The sequence below is a fragment of the Anguilla rostrata genome, chromosome 13 (assembly GCF_018555375.3).
Source record: "Anguilla rostrata isolate EN2019 chromosome 13, ASM1855537v3, whole genome shotgun sequence".
NCBI classification, from domain to species: Eukaryota; Metazoa; Chordata; class Actinopteri; order Anguilliformes; family Anguillidae; genus Anguilla; species Anguilla rostrata.
Window position 1 is genome coordinate 12,681,370 of NC_057945.1, and position 22,226 is coordinate 12,703,595.

General features: G+C 48.4%; 2 protein-coding genes across 7 annotated transcripts in view; one reads left to right on the forward strand and one right to left on the reverse strand.

The window, feature by feature from the left end:
• Positions 1-3,531, forward strand: part of LOC135237412 (formin-like protein 3) — a 44,460-nt gene extending 40,929 nt beyond the window's left edge. For 3 of the 4 annotated variants that reach the window (XM_064304543.1, XM_064304545.1, XM_064304546.1), the window contains one exon: positions 1,596-3,531. Coding sequence is in view for 1 of the 4 variants with exons in the window: in XM_064304545.1 (XP_064160615.1) it covers positions 1,596-1,660 (65 nt within the window). In the remaining 3 variants the exon portion in view is untranslated. The remainder of the gene's footprint in view (positions 1-1,595) is intronic. The other variant, XM_064304544.1, reaches the window with a different exon arrangement.
• A 929-nt stretch (positions 3,532-4,460) lies between these two features.
• The window catches only part of LOC135237410 (low-density lipoprotein receptor-related protein 1-like), a 159,733-nt gene continuing 141,967 nt past the window's right edge, over positions 4,461-22,226 (reverse strand). Inside the window, exons 67-90 of one of the 3 annotated variants that reach the window (XR_010324817.1) lie at positions 21,879-22,004; positions 21,300-21,416; positions 17,960-18,066; positions 17,191-17,323; positions 16,534-16,656; positions 16,313-16,435; positions 15,376-15,513; positions 14,536-14,673; positions 14,009-14,128; positions 13,481-13,779; positions 12,924-13,102; positions 12,516-12,622; positions 12,125-12,244; positions 11,521-11,697; positions 11,066-11,206; positions 10,741-10,908; positions 10,176-10,337; positions 9,606-9,786; positions 9,374-9,475; positions 8,762-8,835; positions 8,583-8,676; positions 6,194-6,338; positions 5,807-6,025; positions 4,461-5,602 (exon numbers count right to left, since the gene is read on the reverse strand). Coding sequence is in view for 2 of the 3 variants with exons in the window: in XM_064304542.1 (XP_064160612.1) it covers positions 5,888-6,025; positions 6,194-6,338; positions 8,079-8,117; positions 8,583-8,676; positions 8,762-8,835; positions 9,374-9,475; positions 9,606-9,786; positions 10,176-10,337; positions 10,741-10,908; positions 11,066-11,206; positions 11,521-11,697; positions 12,125-12,244; positions 12,516-12,622; positions 12,924-13,102; positions 13,481-13,779; positions 14,009-14,128; positions 14,536-14,673; positions 15,376-15,513; positions 16,313-16,435; positions 16,534-16,656; positions 17,191-17,323; positions 17,960-18,066; positions 21,300-21,416; positions 21,879-22,004 (3,251 nt within the window). In the remaining variant the exon portion in view is untranslated. Of the gene's footprint in view, positions 6,026-6,193; positions 6,339-8,078; positions 8,118-8,582; positions 8,677-8,761; positions 8,836-9,373; positions 9,476-9,605; positions 9,787-10,175; positions 10,338-10,740; positions 10,909-11,065; positions 11,207-11,520; positions 11,698-12,124; positions 12,245-12,515; positions 12,623-12,923; positions 13,103-13,480; positions 13,780-14,008; positions 14,129-14,535; positions 14,674-15,375; positions 15,514-16,312; positions 16,436-16,533; positions 16,657-17,190; positions 17,324-17,959; positions 18,067-21,299; positions 21,417-21,878; positions 22,005-22,226 lie in introns of all 3 variants that reach the window. The other 2 variants (XM_064304542.1, XM_064304541.1) reach the window with 2 other exon arrangements.

Below are 22,226 nucleotides of genomic sequence, written 5' to 3' on the forward strand. Positions count from 1 at the left end.
GCAGTGGGTAAGAGCGAGTGAGCTGGTGAGCGAGCGGGCGCTCTGGTTTCTCTGTTAGTCAAGCTAAGTGCCGTCCTTACTGGTAGGTCAGCTGATAATTATTGTTTATGTTTTGTTATTGTTCCCTAATGCAGTTGCGGGTCCCTATTTTGTATTTACGTTGACAACTTTCTTGCCAAATAGCTATTAGTTTCATAGCTAGATGTATACCTGAGCTAGGATTTCCACCCGGCCAGGTCTACAAAGGCTCGTCTTAAGCTAGCTAGGAGGAGGGTGATTTCTATGAAGGTTGCCAGAATTTTTTCAAAGGTTGAAAGATGTCTTCTTTAATTTTCACAATCTCATCCTTGCGCTGCAACTAACGAACTGCATAACACCATCAGCATTATGTATCCCTAACCTGCTTCTCAAAACTTTGCCTGGCCAATCGTATCACTCTCCAGCACAACAGTCACTAACATAAAACACCCAGAAATGAACTGTGATCAACAATTTAAACTGTTAACTCCGAGCACATTGTAAGGCGATAGTAAAGTGAAGTATATCATTTATGCAAACCCTTCATGTTGGATCTTTTCTTGTTCTTGTTGTTAAACTTTACAGTAAAATTGGGAGTCCCATGGGTCAATGCTTAATTGGCTATAGTATCATCTGCCTCACCAGGTACACTGGACACCTCCATTTTCAATGGCGGTGCTGTCCCTCAGGGTAATCACAGGGCTTGTCCCATGCATTCCAGACTGAAAAGAAGAACCAGCTAGTTAAACACCTTTTGGACAATGCTAAAGCAAAGAGATGGGGCTATAATTACCATAAGGAAACTTCCCATTTTTAAAAAACTAAAAAATTTTAATAATAATGAAAATTGGAGATAAGAAGGCCTGTCTGCTGCCACTCTGAGTATAATTTGTTGATCATAGTTTGGATATTTTCCCTGGTTATTTTGTCATATTTCTTCTTTCAGTAGGTGTACCTTCATCATCCATCCCCATGTCTTCGTCCTTATCCTCTGTCTTTGTCTCTTTAAATGTACAATAAGAAAGTAAATGGCTACGCAGCCTTCTCGCGCCTTTGCCAGAACGTCACAGACATGCAGTGTGAATGTGCAGTCTGTGGCCTGAGGTCATTTATTTGTGCCTGGTCTGTGTTTCTAGCAGTGCTTTTATCTCAAAGTCCAGAGAGGCACAGTTACTCTTTGTTTCAGTTTAGTAATTAATAGGCTTAATTCTGTTGTTGTACAGTCAGGTCATTTTCTCCAAAATATTTATTTCCATGCAAAACCAGGTCTAATCATTTTCAATTCAGTTAAGCCAGGAAATGAAGTAAAATCAGTTCATGGATCTAAAAATTCCCATAACATTCTTAAACGTCAAGAATCATTTCCTGAATTAACTGAAAATGCTATTGATTTCAAACCTTGGTGCAAGGATATGTTTATTTTTAAATAATAGTTAATTCTTTGAACCGTGCAGCCGTCACCCCCAGTTATAATTAGTTGTGATGGCAGACGGCATTAGTGGAGGTGACAAAGGCACGCAGCATAAGATGGGAGATTCACCGTGACCGTGCCTGTCTCCCTGTTCCGCTCCCCCCAGATCTCCGAAACCAGCCCTTCCGCCGAGCCGACGCTGTGATCAGAAGCGGGTGGAAGAGGCCGTGAGGGAGAACCGAACCACCCCCCCCCCCACCCCCCACACCGCCCTCCTGAGGCAATTCTAAATGCAGCTCCGCCCCTTTGCGTATGAAAAGGCGGATGGTCTTTCAGTCTCAATATGGCCTCCGCGGTCCACTGGTGCGTCGACTGTCTGTCGGACTCACAAAGTCAGGAATGTTTTACTATGTTTTTTATTTATTTTTTGGGACGCTGCACTGGGGGGGCTCACCACCATCTTGTCCTCCATGCACAGAAACACAAGCCAGGCCTATTTCCAGTCTGTAACAGACAGTACATTAGGGCTCCATTGGCATTAGCTAAACCTGGACCACTAACAGAAGGCAAATTGCATTGACTAGGCTGGCCAGTGCTAGCCCAGAATGGAACTTTCCATTAAGTGTGTATTGTAATATTTTAATGTGTATGTTTTATATTCCAAGCGTTGTGCAATCAACAGCAGGATTCTAATTACGGAACAGCTGCAGGTTTGTGTGTTGCTGCTGTTGCTGCTGCAGTTGCTAAAAGAATACAACGGTTGCGTCCTGAAAAGAGAACTATAGCAGACAACTGCCAGTGTTCTCATTATTGTCATGATTTGTTTTTAACCAAAAGCTAGCCAAACCAAAACTGCTCTTACCTCTGGACCTCTGGCCATCTTAAAAAGTGCCTGTTTCAACAGTATTATTTTTAAAAATGATTTTATGTAATATGTACCTTGTATCATTTAAATATTTTTATACTATATTTTTTTGCTTGATAACATTTTGGAAAGCTGTAAATAGTTGGCTACTGTTAAAAATCTTTAATGTTTTTTTTTTTTTTTTAATGTGCATCTAATGAAGTTTTAACCATAAGTGATGCAATGGTTTTTGAGGCCCGGGGAATAGCACAGAGTAGAGTTTGTACAATATATTAATCTGCATAATCTCTGCTCAATTAATTATCTTGTTTGTGACGTAGAATAATTGAAATGGGTTCGCCTGTTGAATGGACCACAAGCGCCGCCTCAGAATGCGTGAGCCTCATGGTTTATCGTTGAGTTGCTGCCAGCACGAAAACTACCAAAATGCTTTGTGGAAAGAGCAAATATTTCCATTGTGCTAGTCCTGTATAGGTCACTTTGTTGGCTTCCCTCTAACTTTTGGCTCGTAACAAAAAAAAATGATTTTGATGTGCCGAAGGCGAACGCTATTTATCGAGCGCCGAGAAGCTGACTCCAGCTGTCAATCACCAGCCGAACCTCAGGCGGCTGCCAGCTGCGGATGCGCCAGGTTGGCATGCAGATTTCACGTGATGTCATGCAGTCCTACTCAAGTTGTTCTATTCAGTTCATTTCATTGCTTAAACGGGAAAGAATGTTTCTCCTCTAGCGCAGGTCCCCCGAACCCTGGCTGTGGAGGGCCGCAGGATCTGCCAGCTTTTGTTCTCACCCTAAAATCAGCAGGGATTGCAGATCCAATCAGTCCGTTACAGTAACTGTTTTAAGTGACCAATTTAAGTTGTGAGAATGAACAAAAACAAGAAGACCCTGTGGCTCTCCAAGTCCAGGGCAACGACCCCTGATCCTGTGGCAAAGAGTAACCATAAGGATTCAGCAACCATAGCCCCTGTGTATTTCTGCATTCCAGTGTAGTAATATACTATATCATTACACGTCTTTTATGCCCATAATTTATCCTTTATAAACACTACTCTTTCAGAATTACAAGATAAATTATGCTTACCTTTTTCCTTTTCTTGTAATAAAAAGTCAGTAATGCAGAGAATTGACCTGAATTCTTGATGACTTCTGCCAAGTAATAGATGATACATTTTGCAAACTGTGACTCCATCCTTACTGATAAAATACCCAATAAAAAACTGGACCAGAAATGGAAGGACCTGAGTGCTTCTGGTCTTCATTACTTGATTATCAATAAAATTGATATGCGCAGCTTAATTCAACCCCGCATAACATCTTATGAGAAAAGGCACCTCAAAGCTGTTAGGCTGAGGTAGACCACTTTGGAAAAATCACTTGAAAGCCCTTGTGGAATAATTAGGAGAGATAAAACATACATTCTTATTGCACAACTCAATATATCAATGATGTCATGTTTTTTTGGGCTTTCTTCTAAGGTTGGCAAGTAAGGAACATGCTGAAGAGGTCTGGGGAAATTATGGGGAACAAAATAGCTGCAGCCATTTTAAAAGTGGTGTTGGGTGTGCGAACCACTATCTGTGGTCGCGCAGCCAACACTGAATAAACACAAGGCAAGCCCTTGGAATGCGTTATTTTTTGCCTCACAGAGGCATTATGGGCGGGGCTAAAGTCCTGCAGGATTTCACCAAGACTCTTCAATGAGCGAAGACCACCTGCATCTGGAAAACCAGCCAAATTCATAAAAGGACAAAATGACTATCTAGCAAAACAAACAGGACCAACTGTTTTTCTGTACACTTTTAAAATTTTTATTTATAACAATATCTGTTATTTAGTTTGTAAAGTACTCCAGCAAAAAAAAAAACATTCTTTCCAGAAGAAAGTCTGAGCATCCATGCATTTCTACTATAAAAGCTATTTTGTCATTTTTTTAAAAAATAAAACAAAAACAAAATCTTTAAAAAAAAATGCATGTATGATTTTGCAAAAAGTTTTTAGAACAAATGATTGTACTCGTTTCTCCTTCGCGATCAAAAATGAAAAAGCAAGAAGAGCTAAAATAAAAAAAATTAAAAACAATCTAAATCACACTCGCATGAATACTGTTGCGTGGTGTCGGGTGAGGATGGTTACTCTAGTTATTTCCGTTTCTTTTTGTTGTTGTTCACATGCATTTAATATGGCTGATCACCTTCAACACAAGCAGCTACTCAGCACAATGTGACTAGCTGAGCTTGAATGTATCAAACAGACAAACCGTAGCGTTAGCAGCGTGGCGGAAAAAAACACAAGAACAAAATACCGAGTAAATGCGACTAGAGACATTACAGAACTCTTCGGAATGGTTTAAAATGAGCATTAACACAAACCTACTGTATGAGCAAATCATCCTTTTTAAAATAAAAAAATCACTAAAATCCACACAGAAGTGCCATGTATACTGTATGCTGTCCAGCCCTTGCAAAAACAAAAAAAAGAGTTAGTGAATAAGAAGATATGCTTCCCTGTCTTCTCCCCCCTTTACTAAATACTATAAATGCCTGTAATGTAATTCTGGCTACGCATTGATCAGCCTCTGACAGTGCTGCGCAGAGACCTGGTTCACACAATCAGTAAAGACTTGCAGGGACCCGTTACGCAAATCACAACATTTCCGCTTACGTCCACATGTGGTCCCTGTCTCCCGCCAATCTCCCGTCCTGGAAGCATCACGACCCCGGAATGTTCCATCACCACCACAATCCCCTCACCGTACACAAATTCAATTTTATGCACATCAATTCTATTTGTACATCTCTCCAACCCTAAAACTTTAAAACGTAAAAACAAAAAAAAGCGTACTGTCCTGACTTTGTCAAGGTACACGTTTGCATTCTTGTGGATAACTTCGAAAACACTTAAGCAATACCTGTCTGTGTAAGGAAGAAAACACAGTCATTCTTCGACACTGGCTTCTGAGTGAGAAACATGGAAAACACTGAAGATGCCACCAAGCCAACATTTTACGTGTGCTGTACACTCCAAACGCAACTCTCCCGATCCTCTCTCCACGCACGTCCAGCAGTACCGATCCATGTGGGGGCGAACAAACATACTGCACTGGCTACTTAACTTTATCTCTGAGCTCACCCTCCGGCTCTCCGGCACTGCAAACAACAGACACTTGGCGCTATTGAATGGAACAACGTTCTTTTTTTGTCTATACAATTCATACAAAAATAAAAAATTAAAATTGTTCCACTGTTGTTCTGTTTCTTCTCCTTCCTTCTCTCTCTCCCCATTTCATTGCTGCACAGAGGTAGTGGCTATTTTGGGTAAAGGGGAGGGGTTAAAAGTAAAAAAAAAAAAAAAAAAGAAAAGAAAAAAAAATCTTTTAGAAAAAGGTTTTCTTTTTTCGACCAGAAGAATTGTAAAAGAACAAAATATAATACTGCAATCACATACAAAAGTAGTCCTTCATTTTGTACATTTTATACAGTGTTCTTGCTTTTTTTTGTTGCTTTTCGTACTTTTGTTTTTCTTTAAAAGGCAAAATAAAAAGGTGATAAATGTTGTGTAGCGGCGTTTTGCTGACAGTAGGGGGCGCCGGCCTATGCCAGCGGGTCCCCCATGTCCTCGTCCCCTCTGGACAGCAGCTCTCTCTTCTCGTCCGTGCTGGTCAGGGAGTTGCGGCTGTTGTGGGCGCCCATGTACAGGGTGGCGTACACCGGGTTGGTGAAGTTGGTGGGCTGTGGCGGAGGGGAAAGGGCGTCAGAGGTTCCACTGCAATAACACTTTTTTAACATACCGCCATTTTGAATGGGCAGAAGGTAGGGGGGACTGATTAAGCCTGGGGTTTTTTTTGGGGCACGCTCTGTGGAACGGGGGCACATGGGGGGTGGGGGGTGGCGTCTAACCTTGTCTGGGTCCAGCGTGAAGTCCGAGTCCAGGAGCTCCCCGGAGTCGTCGTCCGGCTCGCCCTCGTAGATCTTGTAGGCCGGGTTCCCGATCTCCACGTTCATGGCCCCGTTGGTCATCCTCTGGTGCTGGAAGCCCTTGGCGCTGTAATGCAGGAAGTGGCATGGGGAGTGAGCTGTGTGGTCCTGACCCCCCCCAAACCCCCCCCATGTCCACAGACCCTGAGCAGAGACACGCCCACATCACAGTCACTGCACTGAGGAAGCCCAAATCCAAGCCACAGACAGGCACCGAGTCAAACCCAGCACGCACCAACATACAGGGCCCGGAGTGGGTACACATCGGCCTGCCAAAACATTGCCAAGGAGCCCGCGCGACTGACAGCTACATGGGGTGGGGTCACACGTATCTAACACTGCTCCAGCGTAGCAGTGCGCTCAACCTAAGCAAACTTGGGAATGATGAGGATAACTTTACTTTCGTTGTTACCTCACTGTTCACACCAGAAAATGCTAAGCTGCACATGCACCTGCCTACATATTTTTACCGCTTGATTGTTGGACAGCTGAGTTTCATGATTATAACTAGCTGTATTTAGAATAAAACAAGTCAGTTAAATAATTTTTCTTCCCTGTAAATATGATTCTAGCTATCAATGTAGCCAAAACACCAATAGCAAACTTTTGAGATATGATGTGGTTATTTACGATTATGCTATTCGCAATGTTGGCACCATCGGCACTCAGATTAAGTTGACATGACATTCAAATTAGATGCATGATGGTGTTCTGAGTTCATCAAATGGATTGCTGACATAACGGTAACAGAGGTTTTGAAATGGATGAAAAAGGTAGATTCGTCAATGAAAACAATGCTTTCTAACATTATAGAAATCTAAGCGTAGCATTACAGATATTACGATAGATAGAGGAAAAAAACAGCTCAAAACCTGGGACAAATTTTTTTTAATTAAGTAGAAAACGTGTAGTTTCTTAGTATAGTAAGTTAATAGCTGTCTGACACAAAACGTACGCTCTCCACATTAGCAAACCGTTGGCTTCTTGGGGTTTTGGAGGCACTTGAACAGTAACCGCTCAAGCTGGCAGATCTTGGCGAATGCTGGATTTTGGACATTTGCATTTTCCAAATGCCCGCTTGGAACAATGCAGGCAAGATGCTACCTCTCCTGCCATCATATATTCACACACATAAACCATACCATAGATGTATAACAATGGAGTCGGGTAGGGGGGTTGGGGGGAGGGGCAGGCCATCTCTGTGTCTTGCACAAACACTTATTTAATAGATCACTTCCTGTTTTCCTGGTGGGACAGGGTTGAGGGGAACACCCTGCTCCAGACAGTAGGGAGGAGGACAGTAGGCCCCCCCTAGAAGCGCACGGAGAGGCTAGCAGCACAAGGCACAGAACACAGTGAGAACACAGCCTGGTTCCACCTGGAACCAGATGGCATTCACCGAGGGGGAGAGGGGGAACAGATAGGGAGGGACACACGGAGAGTGCAAAGGCTCGTTTCCGCCGGGAAAGCTAGCTATCGGCTATAACCACAACTATAACGATAAAGCACGCGTCATTCTCGCGAACCCGCGTCAGAAGACGCCACGTGGTACATGGCTGTCGGTCGCACGCCCCCGTGCTTCCCGGGGATGGCAGTTACTGGGTCAGATACGCTTTATCGCAATCAAAGTGTTCTTTTAAACGCTGATTTTAGTGGTCCAAACGATGTTCACCGTTACAGCAAATGCTTTTTTTTTAGTGTGTATTTTTGTATACGCCCATTCGTTTGAATGGAAAGCTCATAGTTATGGTCAATAGTCATAGTTATTGTTCGCGGTGGAAACCAGCCTTGACCCTGTGAGTGTTACCGCGAGCGTCTTGAGCAGGATTTGCCCGGCCTTACAGACCTGAGGGACAGGAGAGAGCGCAGTTACTCACAGCAAGAAAGGACGGCCAGCGCCTCTACGGCCTCCAGAGAAGAGACAGACCGAATGGAGAGGGGGGAACAGAGCGAGCGACGGACGGAGAGACGAAAAGACGGACGGAATGGGCGGGGAGAGAGAGCGTGAGCGACTGCGCGCGTGAGCGAGAGAGGAGGGAGGCTGAGAGAGGAGATTCGGCGAGAGACAAAGAGAAAGAATGGAGGGGGAGAGAGAAAATGGAGTAGGAAAGGGGGAGAAAAAGAGAACGAGAGAAAAAGTGGCGAGGGAGAAGGAATGAGAGAAAGGTAGACGGGAAAAATTTAGACAGCATGAACAGAAGGTTATTACGGGAGATGGGGGTGGGAGGTGAAGGGATGAACTGGCTGCTGCAGACAGGTAACCCCCCTGCAGAAACGACAGCGGCCATTACGGCCGTGGCTCCGCACTCACCCACGCATTCTCCTCCTGTACCACAAGACGGCGCCAGCGACGAGCAGCACCAGCAGGAGCAGCAGGAGCACCGGTATGACGATGGAGGCGGTTCCTGTGAATGACAGCGGGGCGTTAGGGCTGGGGATTGGTGGAGCCGGTGACTGTCACGCTGCTGCGCGGCCGGGGGAGGGACTTACGGCTGTTTGAATCTGGAGAGACCGCGGCCGTACTGGGCGTGTCACAGCGATATCCCTTCCAGCCTGCCGGACACCTGCGCACAGAGAGAGGGTCAGGCGTCTCATTCAGCTGGAGTGTGTGACTGTACGTGTGTGTGTGTGTCTGTGAGGGTGTATATCTATGTTTATGTGTGTGTATATATCTGTGTGTGGGTGTGTGTGTGTGTGAGGGTGTGAAGGTGTATATGTGTGTGTGCGTGTGTGTCTGTGAGGTGTTATCTGTGTGTTGTGTGTGTATGTTATCTGTTTTGTGTGTGTTGTTGTGTGTGTGGGGTGTGTGTGTGTATATGTGTGTGTGCGTTTGTGTGTGAGCGTGTGTGTGAGGTGTTGTGTGTTTATGTGTTGCTATGTGATGGGTGTTTGTATGTATTGTGTGTGTGTATATATCTGTGTGTGGGTGTGTGTGTGTGTGTGAGGGTGTGAAGGTGTATATGTGTGTGTGCGTTTGTGTGTGAGCGTGTGTGTGTGTATATGTGGATGTGTGTATGTGTATATATGTGTATGTATATGTGTGTGTATATGTGTGTGTGTGTGTGTATGTATGTGTGTGTGTGTGTGTGTGTGTTCTCTTACTGGCACACTGGCAGCTGTGAGCGGGGGTTGATGGAGCACAGTCCGTGGATGCAGTACTCTTTACACGTGTAACAGCTGGGCTGGATCTGCCCATCTGAGCACCTGAACGCAGCCCGAGAAACAGAGGATGATGGGTAAGAAGAAAACTCACCTCTGACTTTTACCTGGCAATCTCCTGCCGCTAAAACACGATACCCACACCTGCTGCACACGCAGCACCTGAACATCGTACCTGCAGGTGACCTCTCCGTTGGACTGCACGCCTTTGGGGATGCACTTGCCGTCCCAGCAGTAGTGGCACTTGTCGATCTCGCAGGAGTGCCCGTCGTACTTTGGCGGGCAGCGGCAGTGCTCGGCGCCGCTGGGGGCCTGCAGGCACACGCCGCCGTTCTGGCAGTGCCCCTCGCACGCCCCTAAGGAGAGAGAGAGAGAGCTGGCGTGAGGTGCAGGGGCCGACCATGCGAACAGCAAACCGCACTCACAAACTCAGTTTTTGAAATAGACAGGTTATATACGTCCCACGCTGCACAAAATGTATGTTATTCTTGCCTGGTGAAGGGGTAACTGGATAGCTGCACTGAGTAAAACCCAGGACTCACCCAAATCTGGAACATGGACCCAAGTAAAAAGAGATGTTCTGGGTTTCATGCAGCGCAGTTATCTAGCTAACTCCGTAATCCTGCCTCGTGAAAAAACCCCCATGGGCTAGCCCCAGTGGGTGTACACAGCCCCTAACCCTTCCCACAGCTGGTTCCTGCACTTTCCCTCAGTGGACAGTAGGGGGCGCCGGGCGGACACTCACGGAACTGGCACTGGTCTCCCAGGAAGTCGGCTGGACAGCGGCAGGTGGGCTGGTTGCCCTGGCTGACGGTGCAGTTGCCGCCGTTCTGGCAGTAGCTCTTGCAGGTCTGCTGGTTGCAGTTGGGCCCCGTGAACCCAGTCTGGCAGCGGCAGGTGGGGGTCCCTGGGAGAGGGAGGACAGGAGGGAGAGGGAAAAAGAAAGAGGGAGTCACCCCACTCGACCATTGAATGGAACCACTAGAGGTAAACAGTCAAGTGGTTATCGCAACAAAACACACTGAACAATAGTTGTGAAAAAGGAAATCCTTAGTGAAAGAAACTTGATCTTTAAAAAAAATGCGCTTAAATTATAAAATTTGCCTTCCCAAATATGATATGCAGATAGATAGTAGATATTCAGTGACAGCCCTTGGTTTCAGAATGGGAACCAATCGCCGAGAACTAAAAACACAATACCCAGAAACCCCCAGGACAGCGGCCCTGGACCAGCCGTGCGTGTTTAGACCGCAGCAGTTGGCGGTGGGGGCGGTGGGTTTGGCGGTTGGGGGGGGGGGGGGCGTGGTTACCTGTCGGGGAGGCGGTGCAGGTGCCCCCGTTCTGGCAGTAGTCCCTGCACTGGTCGATCTCGCACGTCTCCCCGCTGTAGTTGGGCTGGCACCGGCATTTGGGCTGCTTGCGGGCGTTGAGGAAGCAGCTGCCCCCGTTCAGACACTGCACCGTGCAGGACCCCGGGGCTGTAGGGGGGGGGCGGAGAGAGAGACAGAATTCAATGTGCTGAAGCACTCCAAAGACTCGCACGCAATTTACGCAAAAGCGTACACGTTCAGTATCATCATTGCAAATGCTAGCGTTTTTGCTAAACGCGCAGGAATTCAAGGGAGGGTTACTCACGGCCGGGCGGCGGCGTGGGGGAGGGTAGCTCCATGCAGGTGCCGTTGTCCAGCGTGTGGCCGTTGGGGCAGGTGCACACGGGCCCGCTGGGGCTCAGGAGGCACAGCCACTCGCACTTCTTACGGTCGCAGGGGTTGGTTACTGCAAGAGACGCAGCATTAGCCCGTTAGCCCTTCGAAGAGTAGGTTTGTTGGACTGCTTTTGCAAAACACTACGTCAGTGTTCTAGAACTCCACTGTGTTCTATTACCAGTAGCGATTGTTACATCAGCATTAGAATGTTCCGTTAAGAACATTCTATTCACTTATTTGTGACTTTACACCTGAAAGGGTTATAGACTCGTGCTGGGAGTGTGAACTGGCCAACAATAACCACCAGATTAAATCTGAATGAATTCACACTTGTGTACAGAATCTGCGTCACTGGGCAGCGATGGACGGGTGGAGGGCCCTTACTCTCGGGCTGCTTGTTGCGGTGGTACAGGACGATGTCGGTGGCGTGGTTCATGCCCGTGGTCAGGTTCTCCATGGTCCCCTTGCCAAACTTGTTCACTCGGAAGACGAAGTTGTTGATGTAGGTGACGCCGTAGATGTAGTCCTCGAAGATGTCAATGCTAAAGGGGAGGTGGAGGTCTGTGGCGGGTGGGGGTGGGACAGGGGAAGACAGAATGTGAGTGGATCTATGATGTGTGCATCAGTTTTTTTCTGTTAGCACAAATGCCAACTGTAACAACCAAAAGTAGGGATTCCCCCTAATGTTAATACACCATACTAAAAGACAGGACCAAGTTGAAGAACCTGGAACCCATTAACATGATACAGGCTAGTGCAGGATCCTCAACCCTGGTCCAGAACAGCCACAGGGTGGCTTTTGTCTTCACCTGTAATTCAACTTACTCAAGAAACCAAGTGAGGTGACTTCACTCTGTAATCTACTGATTTAATTAACCAATCAAGTGCCCTGTGGATCTGCAGGACTTGGGTTAGGGATCGAGGAGGACATCTCACGTCTAACACTCAAACCCTCAGGTAATCACCAGACGGAAGAGGCGCACTCAACTGTTTTTGATGCTGCTGACGGCCACCACCGGGTCGGTCCCGTTGAGCCGCACGCTGCCGATGACGGACAGCTTGGCGTCGGCCCAGTACAGGCGCTCGTTGAAGTAGTCCACGGCCAGACCTGCGGAGATGAGGGGGGGCGAACGGGGAAGCGTCAGAGAGGCTATTGGTGTGAGGGGAGGGGAGTATCCCCCTGCCAGTTTAGGTTCCAGAAGGACTGAGAAGAAAATGCCTATGTGTGTGTCTGACATTAGTGAGCTCAGTGTGTGACATTTTTCGACAACATGTAGAAAGCTAAGTGAAATGTTGCTTGTGTCGTGGTCAGTACGTGCCTGAGATGAATAGAGTAGTAGCTAACCGATGCTAAAGAGGAGGGGAGGGGCGAGCCTCACCTGTGGGCCACTGGATGTTCTCATGGACCAGGGTCTCCCTCATGGTTCCGTCCATGGCGGCGGTCTCGATCTTGGGGTGGTTTCCCCAGTCCGCCCAGTACATCGTCCTGAGGGGGGGAAAACCACAGGTTGACAGTCAGCGAGTGGCGCTAAGGTAATCGTAGCCAGTATGTTGCTGTAAAGCTGGAGGAACAGCCTCTCCCGGTGTGGCCAAGCCCTCATTTACTGTGACCGGGCGCCATGACGCAGCTTTCCGCTCAACCGATCCCATAAACTATCTCACCTGGGGCCTGGCTGAGAGCGGCTTCATGAGTCCCTTCATGGAGCTACCCCATCTGAACCAATCAAGACACGGCCCCTCCCATTATCTGGGTACTTGCTGCCCGTTCCCCCCCCCGGACCGCTCACCCTCTCTGGGGGTCCACCACGATGGCGTAGGGCTCGTCGATCATGCCCGAGATCAGGGTCTTGCGGTGCTGCCCGTTCATCTGGGCCACCTCGATCACGTCCCGCCCGGAGTCGGTCCAGTAGATGTTCCTGGCGACCCAGTCCACCGCGATCCCGCGAGGCATCTTCAGACCAGGGATCTGGGGAGGGGAGGCAGCGTGAGAGAGATCAGCAAGGTCAAAACTGAGTTTGGCCAGGTTCGGAACTCAACCAAAGAATTTTCTGCATCCGATCAACCATTGATCATCAACAGTGTAAAGTCCCTCTATCTCCAAAAAATGTAACCCTCAGGAATATCAAAAGCCCCAGCTTTCAGGTTTAGTCACAGGGGTTTACAACCAAATTAAGAGACATTTACAGTACAAGGAAAAAAGGATCCCAGGCTTAATTTAAGGTACCGTAGTTCCGAACGGCTCTTAAGAAACTGACGTTTCTTAACAGGAGCCATTATCTGACTGCTCAGCCCTTGGTTCCGAACAAAAGGCTCGTTGCTAAGTTACGGGGGGGTTCTCTCGCACCTCCAGGTCGGTGACGCGCGTCTCCGTCTGCCGACGGTTGCGGTGGGAGTTGGAGTTGGTGTTGGTGTTGGTGTTGGAGTTGGGCGAGGAGGCGGGCAGCTCGTAGACGGAGATGCGGCCCGTGTGCCAGTTGGTCCAGAAGATCTTGTTGGACTTGACGTGCAGGTCCATGGCGTTGATGCGCACGTTGGCGTCGCCCTGGAACGTCTGCTCGTACAGCCCGTTGGGCATGCCCGGGTCCAGGCTGCGGATCTCGTTGTCGTCGGCGATGTACAGCACCTGCCTGTTGCTGTTGATATCTGGGGAGGGAGTACTCGCAGTGACTAACCATGATAAGGTACAGCTCTCGCACACTGATGCGTATGAGGGTGTAACAGAAGTATCTTCAGATAGCATTGGAAAGAACAGCTAGACAGAGAGAACGTGAGAGAAAGAGAGGGGTAGAGAGAGAGGGAGACAGAGAGAGAGAGGGAGAGAGAGAGAGAGACAGAGAGAGAGAGGGAGAGAGCGAAACAGAGAGAGACTCACTGTCAGCCTTGCAGGTGTCATTGATCCTGGTGAAGTACTTGTGGCAGCTGCACTTGTAGGATCCCTTGGTGTTGTTGCACATGTGGGAGCAGACTCCAAACTGCTTGCACTCATTCTTATCTGAAACGGATGAGCGAGAACACAAAGCTCAGCTCTAATGTGCTCCTTCAGAGGAGTGACATCTGCCTGTCAGTCACTCATGAATGTTTATAAAACTTAGGCAGACAAAAGCATACATGTAAAACTGCTCAAACATTTCTACCGAACAAGGCTAACCCATAGCCATGTGTTGACATAATTCTTACCCTAGATCCAGAATTATAGCAAAAAAATTGATATGAATAGATTAGCACAACAAATATGTGTTGTTTGAACTTGAAAAACCGCTTTGATAGAACCTGCTTTTGCAGCTGGAGGCACAAACATATTTAATCAACCGTCCCAAAGGGGAAATTCTACCTAACAGCTCTGTATCTGTGTCAGTGTGTATGTGTATGCGTTGGGCTGTGGGCTTGCAGTGTCCTCACCTTCGCAGATGTTGTGGCCGGTCTTCTGGAAGCCTGGCTTGCAGGAGCAGAAGGAGTTGGTGCCGTTGGTGACGCAGTGCGCCTCGTCCCCGTCTCCGCACTGGGTCCCGTTGCTACGGCAGTCATTAAGCACGGTGTCTGTGGGGGAAGGGGGCGGGGGGGGGGAGGGGGAGGGGGCACAGTACGTTCAAAGTCATTGAGAGTAGGGTGGGTGTTCATTGGCAAAATTCCCATCTTGGCTGAGACTGGCCAACTAGTATAATTAGATTAATAATTCTCTCCCTCTCCATCTCAAATGCTGTGTGCTGTGCATTCGAGTGCAAAATGGCCGCCATGCATCATCCAGGTGGGGGCTATACATCGGTGAAGGTTGAGGTGAGCTTCTCCAGCTCACTGTAATGCGCTTTGAGGCTGTGGTTAGGGATGGGGGGGGGGGGGTACGGGAAGCATCTTCAGGAGGTTACATTCTGGGGAGGGACTGCTATTATTCAGCACAGATAATCTATGACACTAATAAGAACAAAAATGACCGAAAATGAGTCACCAGTGGGAGGGGGTGTGTGTGATGTCTCCGACTGAACAGAACTGCTGACACAAAAACTTACTTTCAAAAGTAAGAGCCTCGCAAGGTGACACTGCTGAGGGACTATTTCAGTTGGAACATTTTGTGTGCCAAAACTGTTACATAAAAAAAGCTTTTTCTGCTAGAAAAATGGTCACGGAAGAAGGAACGGTGGAGCGAAAGTTTTGAAGCTCTGAACTCGGTTCCAAACGACCGTCCCTGACGGGTCTTCTCCCCCCGCAGCAGCGCGACCGGCGCGGCTGCGCAGCTCTGCGTACCTCTCTTGCAGCCGATCTCGTCCGAGCCGTAGTCCTCGCAGTCGTTGAAGAAGTTGCAGCGCAGCGTGGAGCTGACGCACCTGCCGTTGCTGCACGTGAACTCGTCCTTCTCGCAGACGGGCGTGGTCTTGGACCCCTCTGCGGGACAGATGGGAGCGGCTCAGGCAAAAAAATCCCATTTTTTTGGCTGCATTGATTCTGTCAGAACATTATATAGTATACAGGAACCTGCAGTATTTTTTTTAAAACTTTTTGTTGGAAAGACTTGTGAAGGGGTCCAATACAGTGGAAGCGTGGGCATGGTTATTTTGAGGGATTTCATTTCTGGAAGCAAAAGCTCCATTTTATTCTTTTTTTTCCTTGAGAGTCTAATGTGTTCAGTACTGTAAGTACTGTTTTGGCATTTCGCAAAGGACATGAATTCTCCTGGTTGAATGATCACCGCAAAAAAATTAGCAATAGCGTAAAAACAATTTTGGTTCATTGAAAACAAGGAAAGGGTACAAAACTGGACATAATAATTTTAGAAAATACATGAACTACCAGACCCAAGAAGCACTGCATTAGGAATCATCAAAACATTCGTAACAAAGGGCCATAACATCAATCTATTGCAATGTTTCATAATCCAGGCAACTCCTGGGATTTGCGTAATATAAGGTTCATTGCCTAGATTTAAATCTACAACCTGGAAAATCTGAATCAAAAAAACTCTTCTGGAACCGTTAGCCCCACCCACATTTCCACTCCATTGAGCAGGGGTACATTCAAAAGGCAGAGAGCACAGTGGGAGATGAAGTCCAGATGTTGAGACAGACATTGAGACCCTGAAACAGTCAGACTTTGAGACAGACAGTCACTCTGTGACACTCTCAGTGGTAGGCCACAGAAGACGGCCTTGGTGCCCGCAGGCTAAGGCCCAGGCCCGGACACTCACGGCAGTTGAGCTCGTCGCTGTTGTCCCCGCAGTTGTCGATGCCGTCGCACTGCTTGCTGACCCACAGGCAGACGCGGTCGTTGCTGCAGCGGAACTGGCGGGTGGGCGGGCACTGGAACTTCTCTGAGGGAGGGGAGGAGAAAGGGCACGAGCGTTAGTACCCACAGGGGGGCGCTCGCTGAGCAGAGGGGGGGGTGGGGGAGGGGGGGGGGGGGACTCACTGCACTCTTCGGGGTTCTCGTCAGAGTTGTCCCCGCAGTCGTCCTCGCCGTCGCACTTCCAGGCCAGCGGCTTGCACAGGGTGTTGTTGCACTGGAACTCGTCCAGGGGGCAGTGTCGCCCGACTAAGACAGGAGCAGAGGAACGTGGGAGAAAGAGGGGGAAATACAGTGAGACACTGCAGCTTGTTCCACAGCCACGCCCAGTAGTGCTGCACAGCCACGCCCCAACTATTGCAGCCTGGGAATACTGCAGACCTCAATGCCTCAATGTTCCAAAAAAACAACAAATACTGCCAGAACTGGGGGGCTATGCTGTCAAGGCTCAACCAAGGTCTCATTTAAACAGTTGCTTCCTTAGAAAGCACACAGTAGGATTCAGTAGCCCTGAACAGCATGTGCCATTAACTAAGAGCATATGTAAGAGGATATATTAAGCATATTAGCACGTGTTAACACATTAGCCAACACCCGTTACAGTGCTATACTGGCACAGTGGCTTACTGCTAAGTTAAAGGCAAATATCATGGAAGCAGTTTCCCGGTGTATCCTTCGTGCTCGGATTTGAATTTTGCCGAGCCGTTAAAAGCAGTTGACCACTGCACGGCTGAGAGCTGGGCTAACAGTTAGCGGTTAGCGGCTCGCTGCGGCGCTCCTCACCTCCGCTGTCGCATTTCTCCTCGTCGCTGCCGTCCATGCAGTCGGCGTCCGCGTCGCAGCGCCAGCGGATGGGGATGCAGTGGCCGTTCTTGCACTGGAACTGGTCGCTGTCGCATTTCAGATCGCAGCCATTCTGGGGGAGGAGGTGGGGAGGAACATATGCAAATGCGTTAGCATGCAACAACACGTCTCATCTGGTATCCAGTGGTTTAACAAATGACACAGTGGCAATCTATATTCATGATAGCACCTTTCTTGTTCTTCAACAATGCCTGGTTGCATTAGCCTACATTCTGGTATACAAAATACCCATCAGAATGACACAGCCAATCCAGTCATTCCATGTCTACGGCCACCTGGTCCACAATCACACAATATGGGAGAACAACAGGCTTTCGTCAGAATTTCATCATAGTGCAATGTATGAAGATATGTTTGCAGGCCTGTTGCCCATATGTGCTTGGAGATGAAGACTACCCAATCAGAACCGAGAAGCTCCTGATCACTGTGTATCCTTTAATAGCACTAGTTTCATGGCCACGTTGGGTCAGTCCTAACGCATTTGTCAGTAGACCTTCGTCTGAACCGCACAGAATGCTGGAAAATTCATAATGATTGTGACAGGGAAAGAGATCAATATTAGGTTCAGCTGAGTGCCTGGGTAATGCTGTGAAGGGCGTGTCACTGAAATTAAGATGTCTCCCCTGGAGGAGGGGGGAGTCAGCGAGTGCCCCGGGTGGGGGGGGGGGATGGGGGGGGGGCAGCTTACCTCATCCGACCCGTCAGCACAGTCGTGGTCTCCATCACACTTCCACCTCCCCGCGATGCAGCGACCGTTAGTGCAGGCGAACTCGCTCTCCGAGCACTTCCGCGGCACTGAGGGAGGGAGGAGGGATGGAGGGGGAGAGAGAGGGGGAGGAAGAGGGAGAGAAGGGAAGGAAGAAAAAGAGAGAGGGAGGGAGAGGGAGAGGGGGGAGAAAGACAGAGGGAGGGGAGAGAGAGGGGGAGGAGGAGGGGTTAGGACACACCGATGTGAGCGAAGAGTGAACACACTTTTCTGAATGCCACCTTTCCCCACAGGAACACACACACACACACACGCACGCTTACATCACTGGGAGGAACTGGGCTTTGTCATGCAACATGGATGGAGGAACTGGTACGAGAGGCAGAGGATAGTGTATGCGAATGGGAACGGGGTGGGGCTGCATTCATGACGACATCACATTAAGTCATTGGGCAGCAGACGCTTCGAAGCTTATCCTCAGCTAAAATGGTTCACCGTCTCACACTTACGGTAAAAGTGACCATGAACTGGTGTGAAACTCCTGCAGAGCTTTGGAAAATCTGCTACTTGGTAAAAGAGTCCCAAAACGAGCAATACCAGGCGCATGAATGTATGAGTGCAAAGGGTGGCTGAACAGGGATGAAGATGAAAGAAACCAGCACTGCAGTGTAGCTGGGAGCTTCCCCGGCTGGCCTTCAGATGGACTGCCAGGAGGGAATGCATTTTTAATGTTTTTTTTTTGGAAGGATTTTAAAATTCTAGAACACCATTGCTTTCAAGTACCAGTAATGATTCTTACCTCAGAATTAGAATGCTCAGTTAACATTCTAACCACATATTTGTGATCTCACACAGATCTTCATATGTTAACTTCCAAACTGCCAATGCCGTTTTAAAATTTATAAAAGAGATTGACCTATCTTTGCCCTGTGTGTTCAGTTTATTAATATTCTCGCTATTTAGCGATGTTTACTAACCCGCAGTTTTCCGGTGGTGGAACCTGGCTGGCTGTGGACAACCTAGGGCAATCGCTTGAGAAATCACCATGCTGGCAAACGTTTGGTCATGTGACTGGGTCTACTGTCTGCAGGTGTTAGATACCCCGTTCACCTCTCTGGATTTCCTTTTGGTTCATTAACTACTTCACTTCACTCTAGTGTGTTTTTCTGCACCTCTGCACCTTGAACTAATGCACTTGTTGTGCATTGCTCTGGATAAGAGTGTCTGCTAAATGCCTGTAATGTAATGTAATATTTATAATACAATGATGTGTTCATTTTGCTTTTAGGTTTACTTGCACAATTTAAAAAAAGGCATTACCCAGTTTTTTTGTCCTCTACCTAATAAAAGGGCGTGTGAGCTTTCAAGTGCTATTTTGCTCTTCCATATTGTTACCAGACGGCATGTCAACTGGTGGGCCTACACACCAGCAATGGCAGACTCGTACGAGAGGTTCTGCCCTCTAGTGGCTGACTGACTAAATGCAAAGGACATGTGACTGCTGTTGAAGAAAGCAGTGAAATTGGCAGCTTTCGACAAGAGGAATACAGGACACACGTTGAACGCACACAGATCACACATGAACACACACTGGAGGTCTGCAAATGGCGGCTTCACAAAGTCCCGAAGACAAGCATTACAGGGCAAAACAAACCAGCGGGGCAGTAGCCCTAAACTCTAAAGGGTAAAATCTGATGCATCCCTGTCCTTTTTGGGACAAAAACAAAGTACAGATACAAGTACACCAGTAAATTTCTTTCCTGTATCTGTTGGCTTGTATGAGCAACTTACGCTCCTTATGTTAATATTTATCCTTGGAATAAGCTACCTTTAAGAACACTTAAAGGGATACTACACCATAATTAGATGTCAAACTGTTTTATTGAATTTTCAGCGGTTGGAAGGTTAAGAAATTTTCAGTGGTTGCCTTGATATCTCACTTTCCACATCTTGCATCCAAGACATGCAGCATGACATACTGTAGCTATGTCTTCCCAAAACATTGAACGGGCGTGGCCGTCTCGGTGACCTATAACACGTCTTCAGGACGGGAGAAGGATGTGTAGCACGTCATAACCGCCACGTTGTCTTAACCACATTATCGGCGGACAGTTAAGTTAACCGCCATGAATTGATTTTAGGGTGTGGTGCCCCTTCAGACGTTCTGCTCCTAAAGACCTCCAGTGTAGAGACGTGGTGAACAAACCCACTACTGAAAGCAACAAAGGCAAGGCAGGGAGGGAGGGGTCAGGACGAGTTCAGGAGGCTCATGGGAAATCTGAAGCCAGCCTGACGGCGCCTTTACGGCCAGCGGCTCTGGGGTTCAGACTCTCCCGCAAACCGCGTTCTGAGATGGCCGCGCGTGACCTCTGCGTCCTGAACTCGCCCCCTGGGGTCGGAGGGCTCAGTCAGGGGGGGGAGGGGTGGAGGGTGGGAGTGGTTTTTTTTTTTTAGTTTTTTTTTTTTAGAGACCTACCTCTGACTCACGCCAACAGGCCAGTGAAGAATGAAGAATAAACACAAGGCGAAGTGAGATGAGTCAATGGTCAAAGCAAAAAAATAATAATAATATGAAAGTAAAAATAAATAAATAAATAAATAAATAAATTCACAGGACGTGAACACGTGTGAACAGGTGCGGCGGTCACAGCACATCAAAAGGAGACAACGGAGCGTCGGACCCCCTTGTGACCGCCAACTTCAGCTGCAGAGTTATTATCATTATCCTGCCTCAAAGGATCGTGGGAATGGGTGCTGTCGCATAACGAACCCCTGAGTTAGCGTGCGGTGAGCTGACTGGGGGGAATGAATGATGGGGAGGGAGGAGTGGGTAAAGATGCAAGTGGTGCCGGGTTTTCACACAGCTCATAAAGAGCAGTCGTTTATTCTTTCAACCCTGGCCTACCCCTGCTGGAACACGGGCTACGGCGTCCGGCCACTAAGCTGTAGCTTCCGATGCCCAGGCTGTAGGGCCCAGCCTAGCCCGATGATAAGGGCCTGCACCCTCTCCACTGCTTGGAGGCCCCTCAAAGTGCTAACCTCATCAAGTTAAACCCACATCTAATCTCCTCTGTCTCTCCTGATCACAGTCTGGCTCTTTTCTTGTAAAACTGTCCCCTCTATGTAACCTGGTCTCTCCATGTAACTTGGCATTCTCTGTGTAACTCCGCCTTTTCTGTCCGTTTTGGCCTTTTCCGTGTAACCTGGACCCTCCAATGTAACCTGCCCACTCAACGTAGCCTGGATTCCTTTGCTCAGTAAATTCTCACAGATCGAAGCCCATCCGTTGTCCAGCGCTGATTGGACGGTTCCCACCACCTACCACACTTGTCCTCGTCCGAGTTGTCCCCGCAGTCGTTGTCGTAGTCGCACTGCCAGCGGCCCGGAACACATCGGTTGTTCTTACAGCGGAACTGATAGGGCTCACAGGTCCTTTCATCTGCTCAGACAGGCAGACAGACAGACAGAGAATCAGAGAGACAGACAAAATTATGATCTACATGAACGAAGGGAACTTGGCTTTGCCAGCGTACATTAAATATAAAAGCAGCCTACGTAACCAAGTAATGCAAAAACAATACAAATGTTTTTTTAGGTTGTACAATATAGTTAAAAAAAACGTGGAAAACACTGTCACTACTCCACATCTTACCGCAGCACTGGGAAAACATGAAATAGTTTTGTGCTAAACTGGTTCCCAGTCCCCCTAAACTGCTGAAGCCCTGCAAGCATTCTAGAGTCCAATGAACAGCCACATAGCGCACAGCGCAAATCGGATCGTCACTTGCGCGTAGTGAGAACGTGTGTGAACAGAACGGGAAGTGAACTAGTTCGAGTCAAAACATGTGAAGCGTGACCCTATCCCCGCACCCCGGCGGTTTCCGCCCCCCCCCCCGCTCACCGCACTCCTCCTTGGGCTCGTCGGACGCGTCGCCGCAGTCGTCCTCTCCGTCGCACTTCCAGCGGGCGGGGATGCAGCGGCCCGAGTCCTTGCAGCGGAACTCGTCCACCCCGCAGGTCATCTGGGCTGCAGAGGGGGAGGGAGGGGGGCGGGAGGGGGGCGCAGCGTGAGGAGAGGGCGGGGCACGCGCAGGGCGAGCGGCCAGGCGATACATACGCAGGAGGGGAGGGGCCAAAGACAGTTAGGGGAGGGGTCACAAGTCCAGGGGGAGGAGCCAGGAGGTTAACAGGGACTGTGATGCTCGTGAATACCAGTTAACAGTTAAATAGATCGGCATATGTCAGCTAC